This window comes from Engystomops pustulosus, chromosome 5 (genome assembly GCF_040894005.1).
Source record: "Engystomops pustulosus chromosome 5, aEngPut4.maternal, whole genome shotgun sequence".
Taxonomy (NCBI): Eukaryota; Metazoa; Chordata; class Amphibia; order Anura; family Leptodactylidae; genus Engystomops; species Engystomops pustulosus.
Window position 1 is genome coordinate 40,185,101 of NC_092415.1, and position 16,268 is coordinate 40,201,368.

Genomic DNA, 16,268 nt, shown 5'->3' on the forward strand with positions numbered 1-16,268 from the left:
AGTAATTAGTACTGTACTATGCAGCAGATTTTCTGCAAAAAAATCTGCAATAATCCTGTGCATGTAGCCAGTCTTTTATTTTTTGGTCATGACGAGTTTTGCAGGTAAAACTCACACATTTGGGACTTCCAGATTTTTTTGAAACTGCGTTTGACATATAATGAAAATGAGACTTTTTTTAATCGAATGTTCTCTGTTTTTGCTCAGTGCCTCTCCATGAAAACATGACAAACCCCAAAGAGAAAACGCCAATGTGTTTGGTGAATGAGTTAGCCCGCTTTAATAGGATTCAGCCACAATATAAACTTCTAGATGAAAGAGGACCTGCGCATTGCAAGGTAGAGTTGCTGCATCTGATTCATATTTGCATTTATATAATTTTGTAGCTTTTCCTATTTGCACATTGCATGTATTTGGAGCTCAAAGGGGTTTTGCTATGTTTGTAAATTATGCCAAAACCACCGGATTGGAGAGAAGAAGCTGATCAATGAGGTTCCCACTACCTCAAAAGAGCATAACCCCCTTGCAATCTTACAGTCTCACAAATTTGTGGAGCTTCTGGATTAGCAAGCGTTGCTCCATTCAATAATTTAGGAGTGTTAGAAACTGCAGTAGATCGCTCTCCGCTATCAGCAGCACTCCCATAGATAAATGAGATTGCCAAAAATAGTGGAGTGCTGTGCTCTGCAATTTCCAACACTCCTATACTGTTGAAAGGGGTGGCGGGATGTCAGGTGGTCCTGCTACTTCACCCACTAGTGAGAACATGACCCCATTCTCTGGATTGGATTGCTAAGGAGCCCATTCTCTTCATCAGTAGGGGTCCCAGCAGTTGGACCCTCACCAATCGGCTTATAACCCATATCCTGTGCATAGGAATAGCTTGCAAACCTAGTGCAGCCCCTTTTAAAATTGATATGCAGTATAATATATGCAACAGTTATTACAAGTCAACCAATCTTGGTTCTTTTTACAGCCTCAGAGGTGAATAGCCTGACAAAAACAGATTCCTGGTCATGTGATGCCACCATAGGTGTACCTCTCTCGTTACTTTCTGTGATATTACGAGCCGTGCACCGGTGTGACCTCACATGACCAGGGACTGGTTTTTATCCAGAGGAAGTAAACGATCAAACTTCCTGTAAAATTACAGCAAGCAGAGATCTTGAAACCGTGAGGAAATGGTGCAGAAAGTATATTGGAAAATTGTATGACTTTTCATTAAGTCGTGTCAATTGTTTGCTGAAAGTGGACAGCCCCTTTAAGGCACACAGGACCCACTGTCTAGTGATAGCTTCTGAAACTTCCCCTGATAAATTGTATCCTGTGTTTAGTAAATGGAATTGTCCGAGTTCTTTAAAAAAAGCTAAAAGTGGCCGGGACAGGGCTGCTTAAAAAAAATAAAGATGTACTTACCTCCCGATGCCCTCCCATATCCAGCGCTGCTGTCACTCCGGTCCGGGCGCCATGTAAACAAACATGGCCGCCGGAGCAGCGCTGGATTCAGCTTCCGGCCGGCCGTGGCCGGGCACGCCTATCCGTCCCTATACACAGCATTGTGTATGGGGGCCGGAAGGTTGTCGGGTCCGGCCGGAACCGAGTCCAGCGCTGCTCCGGCGGCCATGTTAGTTTACATGGCGCCCGGACCAGAGCGACAGCAGCGCTGGATACGGGAGGGCACCGGGAGGTAAGTACATCTTTATTTTTTTTAAGCAGCCCTGTCCCGGCCACTTTTAGCTTTTTTTAAAGAACTCTGACAACCCCTTTAATATCTCTCCCCTTGCCTTTAATTTTCCATTTCCTGTTATTTCCATATGTGAATGATGAGATGGATTTTACTTTTTCTTCTTAGTTATTCACCGTTCAGCTGACACTTGGCGATCAATCATGGGGGGCCGAGAGCACTAGCATTAAGAAGGCACAACATGCCGCGGCGAGTCTAGCATTATCCGAGACCACACTCCCTAAACCGGCCGCAAGACAGACAAAAAATCTGATCAACAATAACCCGAGTGAGTATGTCTTGACTTGTTTGTAGACCTTCCCGGCCATCCGTACTTTAATCAGGTTAATGATGGGGCTTAGAGTAAGTGGGACCTGACCAATACGCATTTTACGAATATTAAGCTTATTCTATCATTTAGTAAGGATCGATGGTAATTGTTTTTATCTGCCGCTACACAGAAGCTGCTCATCTGCATCGAATTAAATATTCTTCAGCAAGACTCTCTGCTAAAGGTAAATAGAACTTGGCTTGCTATGGGATGCTATAGTATATGCTAACACATATTGTCTTACAGAACACAAATTGTGCGCTTGGATGTCCAGCACTCCATTTACAGCCGAGCGGCAGAATGTTTTTTTGGGAAAAGATTTAGATGTCAAGGAGGTGGTCCTATGTTATAAACGGCCCTCCCCTCACTTGGTGATGGCTGCCTGTCATTGATGGGAATGCCTCCATGATGTCTCAACATAGAAGCAGAGATTTAAAGGGAACCTACCACCACATATCTAGCTATAAAGGTAGATAGGGTGGTAGGTGGACCTATAGGACTTGAGGAAAGCCCTTTTAAGGGCTAATCCTCACGTCTTTGCAATCTTTAGCAAACTTTTATTCAGTATATATGTAAATCTTCGGCGCGCAGTTCGTCGTAGCTGCGCGCCCTCGTCCGGAGAGTCTTCCGTATGCGCTTGTGCAGAACAGCGGGCCAGCGGCTGCGCGGTCATTGATCTTGCAGACGGCAGGATCATCGGACGAAGATTTTGGTAGGCGGAACAAAAAGGCTATCGGGGCGTGGAGTAGCCGTGACGTGTGGCACACGGAAATTTACATATATACTGAATAAAAGTTTGCTAAAGATTGCAGGGACGTGAGGATTAGCCCTTAAAAGGGCTAAAAGTCCTATAAGTCCACCTATCTACCTTTTATAGGTAGATATGTGGTGGTAGGTTGCCTTTAAAGGAAATCTACCACCAGGATCATAGATTGTAAACCAAGCACCCTGACATACTGTTGTGTGCCCCCTCTGGCAGGATCTACTCTTTTACCTTCTGATGCCCTTATCTTTACAAAAAACTTTTAACAAAAAAAGTTTTCTTTAAAACCTGAGGGGCTCCATAGATATATTTCTTTTTGAAAAAAACAGGGCGTCAGCACCTAAAAGAAGAGCCGATCCACACCAGTATGTCAGTGTGCTTGGTTTACAATCCTTGATCCTGGTGGTAGATTATCTTAAAGTGGAAAAATGACAACTTGTACTACCGTATCTTTTTGGAATAGAAGACGCACCCCGGATTTAGTCATAAAAAAAATAAAATGGGAAAATTGATTTTTACAACAATTAAAAATTCCCTGTTGGACACTCACAAGCACAGCTCTGCTACATCCACAAACTCACACTTAACTCTGAGACATCCATCCGCAGGACCGTAACATCCATCCAAATGCAGGCATTTTTAGCTAGAATTTTTCTTGCTTAAAAAGAGCATCTTGTAATCCAAGAAATATTGTTTTCCCACAGATGTATTCAGTGGGTTGCAAACCCTTTTATTTATACCCTTAGAACTTTTCCTGATTTTACATTTTACAACCAAAAACTTTTATGTATTTTATTGATATTTTATGTGATGGCACAGCACATGATATCCAGTACTTGCGATGTGTGAGGAAAATGATACGTGTTTTGCCAAAAATTTTCAGCACCCCGTACTCTTCATAACCCTAAATAAAATGCAGTCTGACCAATTACCTCTAGAGGTCACCTTTTTAAGTACATTTTTATGTCATTTATTCTCATAACTACAGCTGTTTTGTTAAGGCCTCAGAGGTTTGCTAGAGAACATAAGTGAACAAACTGTATCATGAAAACCAAGGTACCGTATTTTTCGCACTTATATATGAACCATACTTACAGATAACAGCTGCCTTGAACTGTGCACAGGTCTGCCACCTGCTGGTCATTCATCCTTATAATCAGGTGCGCCTTATACTCCGGTGCACCTTGTATATGAACCTAGACGGTTTAGCAGGCATTTATTGATGGTGCGCCTTATAGTACGAAAAATACTGTACATAACAGACAGCTTAGACAAAATGTTGTGGCATTGCAAAAAAACATTGCAAAAAACAAATGGCAAAGAATATGTGTGAAAAAAAGACAACACCGATGAACACGCCATTAAGCATGCTGCGAGGAGGAAAAGCTTCAGCAGGGACTGGGAAGATTTGATGGGAAGATGGCTAGAGCTTGGTACAGGACAATCCATGAGGAAAACCTGTTAGAGGCTCCAAAAGACACAGGTCTTGGGTGTAGGTTTCCCTTCCGGCAGGGCAATGACCCTAAACATACAGCCAAAGCTACAATGGAAGGGTTTACATCAAAGCGTGTTCATACAAGATATTGACTGGGGTTACTGAAAACATATCAATGCAAACTTTTTTTTACTGTGATTTGAAATGGCAGCAATCATTCTCTTTATATTTCACTCATACTTGATACTTTGTGTTGCTCTATGACATAAAATATAAATACAATAATTTTTGTTTCAAGTTTGTGGCTGTACCATTGGAAAAAAGTGTCTTCTAATCATCCCCTGCTCTATAACATACTGTCTGCTAATAGGATAATATTTACAATCTGCTCAGCTCCTCCTGCTCTATAACATGCTGTCTGCAGATTGGACACTATGTACAGTCTGCTCAGCTCCTCCTTCTCTATAACATGCTGCCTGCAGATAGGACACTATGTACAGTCTGCTCAGCTCCTCCTTCTCTATAACATGCTGTCTGCAGATAGGACACTATGTACAGTCTGCTCAGCTCCTCCTTCTCTATAACATGCTGTCTGCAGATAGGACACTATGTACAGTCTGCTCAGCTCCTCCTTCTCTATAACATGCTGCCTGCAGATAGGACACTATGTACAGTCTGCTCATCCCCTCCTGCTCTATAACATGCTCCCTGCTGATAGGATACTATGTACAATCTGCTCATCCCCTCCTTCTCTATAACATGCTGCCTGCTGATAGGACACTATGTACAGTCTGCTCAGCTCCTCCTTCTCTATAACATGCTGCCTGCAGATAGGACACTATGTACAGTCTGCTCATCCCCTCCTGCTCTATAACATGCTCCCTGCTGATAGGACACTATGTACAATCTGCTCATCCCCTCCTTCTCTATAACATGCTGCCTGCTGATAGGACACTATGTACAGTCTGCTCATCCCCTCCTTCTCTATAACATTCTGCCTGCTGATTTGACAAAATTAAGTCTTTACCAGGGTCCTTACTAACGAGGTTAACTAAATTACTTTAACATTGTGTACAATATACTCAGCTCCTCCTCCTCTATAACATGCTGCCTGTAGATAGGACACTAAGTACAACCTATGCAGCTCCTACTGTTCTATAATATGCAGATTCAGATGGGACACAGTGGAGGTAATTTATTATAAGTCAGGACATTTGTGTATTTCTTCCCTTTTTCTGGGTATTCGACTTGTTTGATTTATCTTGGAGGTTTCTGAGGGGGAATAGTAGTTTTGCGTTGTAAAAACGTACAACAGGTAATAAGGTGTACAACAGTACGGCAAACACTTGTCCATACCCTATATTGCATTATATTCTAACTTTTAAGTTGGTAAAGATCTTCCCTTAGTTGTCATTACTTTTTCGGTATTTTTTTTTTTTTTTTTACTTTGCAACCACAATCCTCTTCCCATGCACATCAATGCAATTTTCTTCTTTATTCCATTTACATGTATTTTGTTAAAACCACAAAAGGCATAAAAGATACAATGAAAAATAAGCAGCAGACCACTTGTTTGGCCAAAGATTGGCTCCATTGACTGACAGTAGAGCTAATTCTCCTGCAGATCTGTTGCGTATTTTAGAAGAAGACTGAGACATCTGCCACATCCTGCAAAATGTTTGTGACATGAGTGGTGCCCATATGTGCTGGCTGCGGAGGGCTTCCACATTGTCTATTTTGCAGGCATGTTTTTGCCCTATTGCTTAATACTGATACTGAATACTCAAGTTCATTAGGCTTCAGACCGTATTTTCTGGAATTCACATAAAAATTTTTTTAACTACATGTAGGTGACTGTTAAAGGATATAAGGGGTAATAAGAGAAATTTTTTTCTTAATGGATCTTTCACCATTGTCGGCAACCTCAACTCATTGCATCTTTGGTGGGTTCTGCTCCACTGACTCCGACGGGGTTGGTTTTAATTCTCTAGGCTCACCAGTCAAGAGCAGTCATTGATGTCAGAGCACTGAAAAAAACTTACTCGGCTCTTTATCTGTCAGGTGGGTGGTTACCGGCTGTCCGCTCTGTTCGGAACCACCAACCTGACAGCCTAATTACCATATTGGGTTCCAAAACAAACTTCACAAAATGTTTTGGAACAGTTGGAACTTGAGAAATAATTCCATCTGTATAGGAACCGGTAAAGTGTAGACTGTTGAGGATGGTGGGAGTATTGAAAGGTCCTCTTTAGGGTATGTGATTTCCCCTAGATCACTAAAACACTTCTTCTTGCAGTAGCGTAGGTGTGTCATCGGGATTCTATGCAATGTCAGGATAGGATCTCGAATTGTCATCTGGGCTCTATTTATTCTTTTTAGAAGAGATTTTTAGAGAAATCTACTGTTGAACCCCTTGCCCCACCATGAGGGTCCCCAACATTGTGGTGTGGGTATAGGTTTATAAAAAGGGCTAATGGGTTAAACCCCTTCTCTTACACACACAAGGTGTTTGCTGCATAATGCAATAAATACCTGCCGCTAACACCCATGATAGGTGTTGGCGCTGATCGCGGGTATTATCAATTTAAATGCCCCTGGCAAAGCTGCAGGGAGCACTTAAATTGTGGCGAAGCCATAATGATAATATATTTTAAGAAGTGGTTTTTGTTCTAAAATAAATGTTTATTTTTATTCATGGGGAAAAAACAAGACTTCCTCTGAAAATAAGCCCTAACTGATGTTCGGAGCAAAACATAATACAATACCTGTTTTATTTTTGAAGAATCATGGTAGTACCTATGGTTGGTTCAGTCTGTGTCTGGTATGTATGCCAGAAAAGTCTCCTGGTATGTATTCCTCACACACACATCTGAGGGCTCAATGGGCCAAAGTAATGAAAAATGTATATGATGATTTCCCTTTGTCATATTCTTGTCAGTTAAACTAACCCACACTTACTAAACACATCTTTGAAAAGTTCAGTACTGCAGTACAACTATCCCCATATTGTTCCTCCAAAATTGAGTAAAATTACACACAGTCCATTTGTAAAATTGACTCCCCACCTACGCACATTCAGGTTTTTCTAGCTACGGCACCAGCTTCCTGATGGAAAAGGAGTGTGCTTTCTCTGCAGCTGAGCCATCTCGGCTCTGCTCTGCTGGCTGCGTGACTAGTCAAAGAGAATTTGTGATGGAGGGGCAGTGATAGACCTGACTTGGTGAATCACTCATCCATCGTCTCTATTGGGAATCTGAAGGTGTGGCTCAGATCGAAGAACATGAATGTGCTGGAAAGACAATAATCAGACTCTTATGGGTTCATTTGCATAGAATGAACGGACTGCAGAATTTCACAGGCATGAAGAGGAACAATATAGGGATAGTTGGACCTCCTTTATATTAGCAGATTTTTAAAGATGTGTTTAGTTAGTGTCAGTTAATTTAAATGATAGTCTCTTTTTAATTATTGTATTTGTGATCTCCCCAGAGCAGGTTCTGATGTTTCTTTTGTTCAGTCCCACTTATTATAGTCCATAAATAGGCCAGTTTCTCATGGTGGCCATACCTCTATTATACCTTTATAATCAGGGCCTGTACAAGGCCTTTACTGTAATTCTCTATGACCTGAAACAAAATGTATGTACAGATTTATGTATATCTATGCCACCTCTGCAGCTCTTCACTGGATATGTCGGAAGTACTGTATATGTTCTTTTAAATGGATGACTTCATTTATATTTTTAGTTTTTCCTCCTATACCAAGTATTTACGTCACAGTGTTTTGTCCTTTCAGGTAGTATAACACCGACGGTTGAGCTGAATGGACTTGCAATGAAGCGTGGTGAGCCGGCTATCTACAGGCCCTTAGATCCAAAACCACTACCAAACCACCGAACTAACTACAACTACAGGGGGATGTACAACCAGAGGTAGGGGTCAGCCATGTCCTATTCCAGTATTGAGATGTTGATCCTGTTTCAAAAGAAGTTAATGAAAAATATAAAAGTCCTGCTGTAGAATTTCCAAACCCGGTACCTGTGCCCCTAACTGTTCCTGTAGCCATCCATAGAGGCTGCACAGAAAACACTTTTCATATAAAGTATTTTAATTTCCTTGTATCCTGGTGTTTTAATACAAAATTGAGTTAGTGAATAATCTGTATGAGAAATACCATTACTTAAAGGAAATCTACCGTCAAAATCAAGCATGATCTAGGCACTGTGACTGTGGTAATCTTATATTTGTTATCCGTGGCTCCCATCCCTCTAAATCAACTTTTAAAATTGTTGCCAGAGTCCCTACAGGCTGTTACACTGTTTAGGAGCATTACCCCCCCCCCCCCACACTCTGTGCTGCAACTGAGATTACAGCAGGCAGATGGAGGAGGAAGTGTTGAGCAGGGGCATGGGGAGACAGTGTAACAGCCTGTAAAGCTGCAGCACACAGGGTCTCTGATAACACCCAGAATCCTTTGAGGCTCATTAGCCGAACTATAAAAATGGATTTTTAGAAGGATGGAGACCATGGATATATAAGAAGATTACCACAGTCATGGTGCCTGGATCTATGAGTAAGTGTCCCTGGTTTGTCAGGCTGGATTTTGATGGTAGATTTCCTTTAAGGGCTTATTCACCTGACATGTGCACCCTACTTTTTCACATTTCGGACCATTTGGCTGATTTAACTATTGAGCTGAATGGGTCTGTGTAAAAAAAAAAGGTCCTCCTAATAATTGCTGGACTGCTGTGTAAGTAGAGCCCCTCTTTGCCCAAATATAGTGCACTTCCCATCGAATTCAGGGAATAGTCTGATGAAATGTTATTTTTGTGTGCAATTCCAACGTCTGCCATTAGGGGTTGCACTTTGCTTGTATATTTCACATTATACGGCTGTCTCTTGGTCCAGCCTCATTGTAACCATTGTATTCACATGCTATTGGTAACATCTATGTGATTACTAGTAAATTTTCTGATCAGTCCTTGTGTATATTGTTATAATCGTGTTGCTCCTTGTGGCACTCTAACTATAAGAAGGGTTATTGCTCACCTGCATGGCCTTAGATCCAATATGATAAAAATATAAAAAATGTATTCAGAAAAACATTTAAAAAAAAAGTGAAAATACATCAATGACCAGAGGTACGGGAATTAATCTGGAATTTCAGGTGTAACTTAGTCCTAATTCATACCTGAAACACGTTATCAATTGCCTCTTGTCGTGGAGGTATTGTCACTTTTTTAATGGTTTTCTGAATACATTGTTGATGTTTTAACATATTTTTTTGCTAGTGTTTATTATCTTTATCTATTTTTTTTTTCACTATTTTTTTTATCTTTACCAGTATGTGGTTGATCTTGGTCTAACAATACTGAAGGGGACACATTGAGGGGCATTATCAGAAATAGTGGATTTATGATTTTATTTTTTTTACGCATATAAAATATGCAAATACTGAAGACTGACCATTGATAACCATCTCTGTCCTTTTCCCAGTGAAGCTCATAGTCCTTCATCCCCCCCTCATCTTAAAGAGAATCTGTCATGCTAATTAACCCAACTTAAATAAAGGCTTCATTAAAAACTATTATTAAAAAGCATTTCCCTTATCCTTAAAGGGAACCTGTCACCACTGTTTGTTTGAAAAAATTAAGTTGCGGGCAGGTTCCCATAGAGTCCTTATAGCATCGGGGCAACCTTTCTTCAGCTAATAAAATCGCTGCTCCCAAAAGGGGAAAATTACCATTTTATTCTCTGCCAGGTAACCAGGAAGAGAGTCTAGCGAGTCGAGGTGGGCGGATCCATACGTGAGAGTCCCGCGGCTTACTCACACCTCCTTGCTCTACATCATCCGGCTGTCGGCTGAATTATAACACATATGCCTATGGCACACGCACTGCTTGACTACTTGGCCTCCTGCTTCTGCGTATCTGCCGTAGGCACAGGAGAATTAGCTGTCTCTAATGCCAGGGAATATAACATAAAGTAGATTTATGGGGATGTAAGGGAAACAAATTTTACCTAAAAGAAGGGTGTCAGTCAGTTAATAGGACTCTATAGGAACCTGTCACTAACAGTATATGTGAATACATACAGAAAAATATACAAGAGTCACGTCCACTCTAAACTCTCTTATACACCCTAAAGCCAATTTTATAGGAGGCCAGTTAACCAATCGGTATGCTTTTAGCTTAGGTTTTAAGTCGCACAAGCAGCCATCAAAGACTCTTTTGAATCCAGGACCCTAGTGACCTAGGCCAGCAGCAGTGACCTTTTGAGGCGCGTTTCATGTGTTTTTCTAATTTTTGAACAAATCATGATCATTGCTCAAGGTTTATGGTTGGGTTGCAGCAAATACAAACTACACCCTGGACAACATGTATTGTTTTTGATGCCATTTTGTTGTCTTTCAAAAGTTTTCATGTTTCAAATTAAAAAAAAAAAGACCTTTTCCCCTTACATTAGCATGAGGTTGTTTTTGCAGCACTTGATTTCTATAAGCCATGTTTGGATCTCTTCTACTTTAATATGTTTATTTCAGTTGAAGCCAGTGAAAACCTGTATAAGGTTTTTTTTTTCCTTTTGAATGAACTATTTTCTATAAAACTAGCTGCACATAGTCACCTTGACACAGTCACATCCACACAGTCATTTCTTCATACTATCAAGCACTTCCTGCATTCTTAAAATGTGCCACTTGGTGGCAGTAGACACTATGCATTGAAACTGCTTAGAATCTTATGTAAACCTCTTTTATAGATTTTATAGATCTGGTTTTAAAACTTACATGTAACACAAGCACAACAATTTTAGACATTTAGGTGACATGCACATGGTATATTTTATTCATAGATTCCATAAAAATCTGCAAGTAACGCTTCTTCATAAGGCTACACTATCTGTATGCAGTTTCATAAGCCTATAGTGGGTTTATGGTACTACATCTTCCCATTAATACTAGTATACACTCTTTGGAGGGGATTTTGTAGAAGCCCTGAAATCGGCGTAATGCCATGCATCTAAATGCATCTGAAACACACAAGCAGAGGTATATTAAGTTAAAGTTAGAAGTGGAAACTGGATGTTTTATCAGCAGTTTTCAATTCCAACTATGTCTTTAACTGCCTTTATCTCTGGTTCTGTAGCTCACAGAATCCCAATCCTTATGAGATTCTTATCTTTAATATGACAACAGAACTGAAGATGGGTACGACTGAAGTGATATTCCGCCTGCAGCCTTTAAACTTTACATTTCTCCGGGAAATTATTGCTAGAGGGCTAGTAGTTTAAAAGGAGTTACCTTTAAGCGAGGGTATATAATTTGCAGGACTTAGAGGTAATAATGTAGTATTTATACTACTTTATTACTTTTTACACTTCTTCTGCATATTGGGCTAGTTTGTGTTCAATAATGACACGCGGATGTTGTTCCTCTTGGTGGTAAGGTTGAATTTTAAGATCTGCCTGGCATAGATTTGCACTAGTATCTAAACAGTTGACAACAGGTAAATGATCTCAGACACAGAAGTAAAACTACAATGGGTCCAGTCTAAATCCCGATTTCAACTCATGTAATTCTATCATCATAACCACCAAGGACAATTACTCATAGATCCTGGTACCGTAACTGTAGTAATGTTCTTATTTTTTGTTATCCTTCCTTCTAAAAATAAACTTTAAGATTATTGCTTATGAACCTGAAAGGTTTCTGGGGGTGTTACAAGACCCCATTGGGCTGCAGATTCACAGGCTGTTACACTGTGCAAGAACACTCCCCTCCCCCTCCCTCCCAGTGTGTGCTCAAACTTCCTCTGCTGCCCTTAGATTTCAGGCAGAGGGAGGGGTAAAGTGTTGAGTGAGCAACGGGAGAAAGGAAGAAGGCTATAGATAACAAATATAAGCGCCCGAATCTATGAGTAAGTGTCCCCGGTTTATCTTGATTTATTTTGGTGGTAGATTTCCTTCAAGAGATCTATGTATGATCACATGCTCAAAAATCTCAATAACTTGAAGCAATGCTGCAATATAAAAAATAGTTGACCAAGACTCCTACAGAACAATGTAAGAGGCTGACAATGTTGTGCAGATATGGGCAATTTCAAGTGTTTACCATGAAGGTAGTAAAGACAGTGGTGGTGAACCTATGGCATGGGTGCCAGACGAGGCACTCGGAGCCATTTCTGTTGGCACTCAGACCATTGCCCCAGGACAGAGTACACCAAAAATGACCAAATCCACCAAACCTTCCTGCAGTCCCAGGCAACTTTAGAGATGCTGCTCTGAGTGCTATTTTAAAGCGACACTTCATTGTCTGTATGGAAATGCTGGAAAAGTGAGAAGGTGTGGACAGGGCTGCATTATCTTTGGAGGTCCTCCTGCTGGACCCACCGTTCTTTCTGTACAAAGAGACCCTGGAAAGAAGCTATAATGAGAGTCTGAATTTGCCTTCCTTCTGTCAACTGTATTGGTGGCCTCAGGTGGCCGATACGTATGAAAGATGTGGAAGAACAGGCAGCAATAAGTTACTTCTTAAAAAGCCATGTTGGCACTTCATGGTAAATAAGTTGATTTAGCTTGTAGTTTGGGCACTCTGTCTCTAAAAGGTTCACCATCACTGACCTATGATGTCCCTATGCCATAGAAGACATATGTAAAGGGTCTACCTAAAGAGAAAACATCTTATAATGTATTATAGACGTTCTGGCAAAGACCTTTTGCCTCACTAGTTTTGCCTAAGAAGCCGCTGTATTATTCATATCTATTTCTGCATTGCAGCCACGTTTTAGAAGGGATTTCTGCTGTCCGTCCTCCCCCCTACTTCTTTAGTGTTATTTCAACGACAGGACTGTTTAAATAAGCAGTCCTTGAAGGGGCCTGCCGTCATTCAGCCGTTCCCCCGCCTGCCATAGATCAGACAGATGGTGGGTATTCCTGAAAGACCTTGGCTTTGTTAATGACAAACAGCTTCAGTTATGGCTTTATCCGGATTGGCACCGGAGGACTGTAATCCTGTCTTTGCTCATCTTGATGCCTTCAGCAGCTTTTTGTCTGGATGTTTTCCAGCGTGGTTTAGAGTAGACCGTGCCAATAGCGTCCATTCTCCTCTGTGATGTAGCACTGGCTGAGCTGGAGATTCTGCTACTGCACACAGCGCTTAGGTTTTCTTCCACCTCACTGCAGATATGACATTAGCAACAACTTGTTCAGGTTCAAATCACGTTTTTTGCATCCGCCTGACGGACACCTTTTTGATGGCAAAAAGCATCTAAACGTGTGCTACGGCGTAGTCTTTAATGTTTATGGACATGACTGATACCCAAATAGTGTATGTTTGTTGTCCTGTGTGTCTGTAGCCTTTTTTTGGTTAAAAAAAAACTTGTGCTGTGTTTTCCATGTCGTTTTTAATAAACGTACAGAAAACATATATACTTTATACATCAATCCGCATTGTATGCATCAATCCGTCACAACTGAACTTAAAATTCTTCTTCTTGGTAAGGACCCATGGGATTGGCTTCAGAAGGTGCAGGAAGCGGAAAAATGAGATTAAAAATGTATATGATTTTTAAGTGTTAAAACTGATGCAAACGGTGGTGACGCATATGACGTATAACTCAAATTAACGTAAAATGCATCAGATTTTGTCCATTTTTAAACTTGTGCGTTTCAGCATACGTCAGGCGGATGCAAAAAAATGTGATGTGAACCCGGCCGTAGGCTGCATGCACATGAAATGGGGGGCCCCATACTGTTCTGTAATTATCCCATGCCTCTTAGCGATGATAAACTTTGGCCAATTCTGATTGGATTCCAGCAGATAATTTACAATATTACATTTAAAATGGAATATTTGAAGAGATTTTCCATTTGTACTAAACTAAATTTTAGTGGACAGCCCCTCTAAGTACCATTGCATTTCGGGTGGCTTCTGATTTACTACTTCAACACATTCTTCTAGAAGAGGCATCTAAAAATGTTTGTATAGTTTGCGGTACATATACGGAAACATTCCCTTTTAAGATTTGTATCTAGAGAACAGTTTGGTTTTGTTAACTCTTGTCAAGAGTTGTAAATAAATGAACAAATTTTCTGAATAAAATTACAAAAAATAAGTCCTGCTGTCATTTCCATTTTCCAAAGATGCTGATAAATGCAGCTGGAATTTGGTTGACACTGGAAACTACAACTAACTTTTTGCTCATTTTAATCAATTTCCCACTTAGAATTTACTACATGTTAATAATTAAATATTGATTATGGACCCAATGCCCAGAAGATGTTTACCTTTTTTCTCTACAGTTTTTTTTCCTTTATTTTTCTAAAGTGAAGCTTTGGTATGGATAGGCAGCTGGACAAAGCTATAGTGACGTGCGGTCACAGCCCTATATAATTCAGTAAATTAAAAAATGAAAAAAATAATTATGGCTTATAGAAAGTGGGGAGTGAGAAACAAATGCAAAATTGGAAAAAAAATGTTTTGCCGTTAAATGGTAAATAAGAAGCTTGGGTCTAGGTGCTATAGTACAACGCTACGAGTGTTGATTCCAATCCAGCCTTTAAAAGGGACTCATCACAGGAAAATAAACAACTTTCTTCTCCGATCTATATCAATTGACTTTGAAGGTAATTCCACCCCCTACTTCACAACGACAGCCTCACCAGAGAGAGGGTCTGCTGCCAGGCACAGGAAAGCCGGTCAATAAGATTGACGACGACTCCTCCTTCCATATCTCAGTAGTTTCCTGTCCAAGGGAGAGAACCTGGTTGGGACTTTAGTGAGGTTCCTGACTCTCTGGTGCTCATCGGAACAATGTAGGGAACGACAGTTCCTGTTTTTCACCCAAGTTGGCAATGACCATCTCCCGGGTAGCCATAAAGAAGAAGTTCTATAAAGCACCCTATTGGATGGTGCTAGTATCTTAAGGGTTAAAAGCTGATGACTGAACCTTACAAGTTGAGTAGTTTCCTTTCTGTGCCATGCTTATTGTTTTGGTCTCTAAAGTGATAAAGTTTTTGTACTTAGCGGCGCTGGGGACCTGGGTTCAAATCCCAGGGTCAACTTCTGCAAAGCGTTTGTATGTTCTCTCCGTGTTTGGGTTTCCTCCGGGTCCTCTGGTTTCCTCCCACACTCCAAAACATATTGGTAGGTTGATTACCGTATATTGTGAGCCCCATTGTGGACAATAACCGATTTGGCAAACTGTGTGTAGCGCCACATAATATGTGTGCGCTATATAAATAAAGGAATTTATTATAGGAATTATTATTTTGTATGTATACATCAAGCCAGAAAGTTATTCCTTAATGTTTGAATGAACATTCTGTGGGTATGTGTGTCGTAATTTGGACTTTTTGGAACCTAAAGAACAAAACAAAGCAAGGCGAATAATGCAGCTTGGCAACTGAGGTGGTTGTAGAGCAGGGCGGAAGGTTGATTGCTTCCAACACTGAACACATGCACTGAGCTGTCAAACATTTTAACAGTCTTTACCGGATTTAAGTCGTATTGTCGGCAGGAAAAAAAAATCCCCAGTGAAAGGTTGATGCATTGAGAATGTTTATAGAGCGCATTCCAGAGATCTTATCTCTTCAATTTTATACCTGGTTTATCTTAAGTAAAAGGGGGGGGGGGGGAATTGGCAAGCTAATTTAATAATTTAAAGTCTTTGAAGTAACTTTGGTGAGTGTGGGATATGAGATCCTATATTGTATGGCCGTAATGAGCATTTTTGAGCCGGCCTTCCTGTGCTACCACTTGTTCATGCTCCAGTGGGTAGACTATGCCCTAGATGATTGTTAGGGAATGTATAGGCAATGGCCCCTTCATTCTGACTATTATCTAGTAATACTTTTTTCTAAAGGATGTTAAAAGGATTTTTTTCAGGACTCACTCATTGGTGTTCTATCTGTAGGATTCCTCATCTATATGAGATTGGGGGAGGGGGGATCAGCTGTTTGTAGAGACCATAAGGCTTAGACAAGTTCTGCAGTCTCTTCTTACCAGGCACTGCTCTTAT

General features: G+C 40.6%; 1 protein-coding gene across 4 annotated transcripts in view; it reads left to right on the plus strand.

The window, feature by feature from the left end:
- STAU2 (staufen double-stranded RNA binding protein 2) overlaps positions 1-16,268 on the plus strand; it is a 166,287-nt gene that overhangs the window by 20,322 nt on the left and 129,697 nt on the right. For 2 of the 4 annotated variants that reach the window (XM_072151706.1, XM_072151708.1), the window contains exons 3-6: positions 208-338; positions 1,853-2,012; positions 2,185-2,238; positions 8,048-8,183. In XM_072151706.1, the coding sequence (XP_072007807.1) occupies positions 208-338; positions 1,853-2,012; positions 2,185-2,238; positions 8,048-8,183 (481 nt within the window). The remainder of the gene's footprint in view (positions 1-207; positions 339-1,852; positions 2,013-2,184; positions 2,239-8,047; positions 8,184-16,268) is intronic. The other 2 variants (XM_072151707.1, XM_072151709.1) reach the window with 1 other exon arrangement.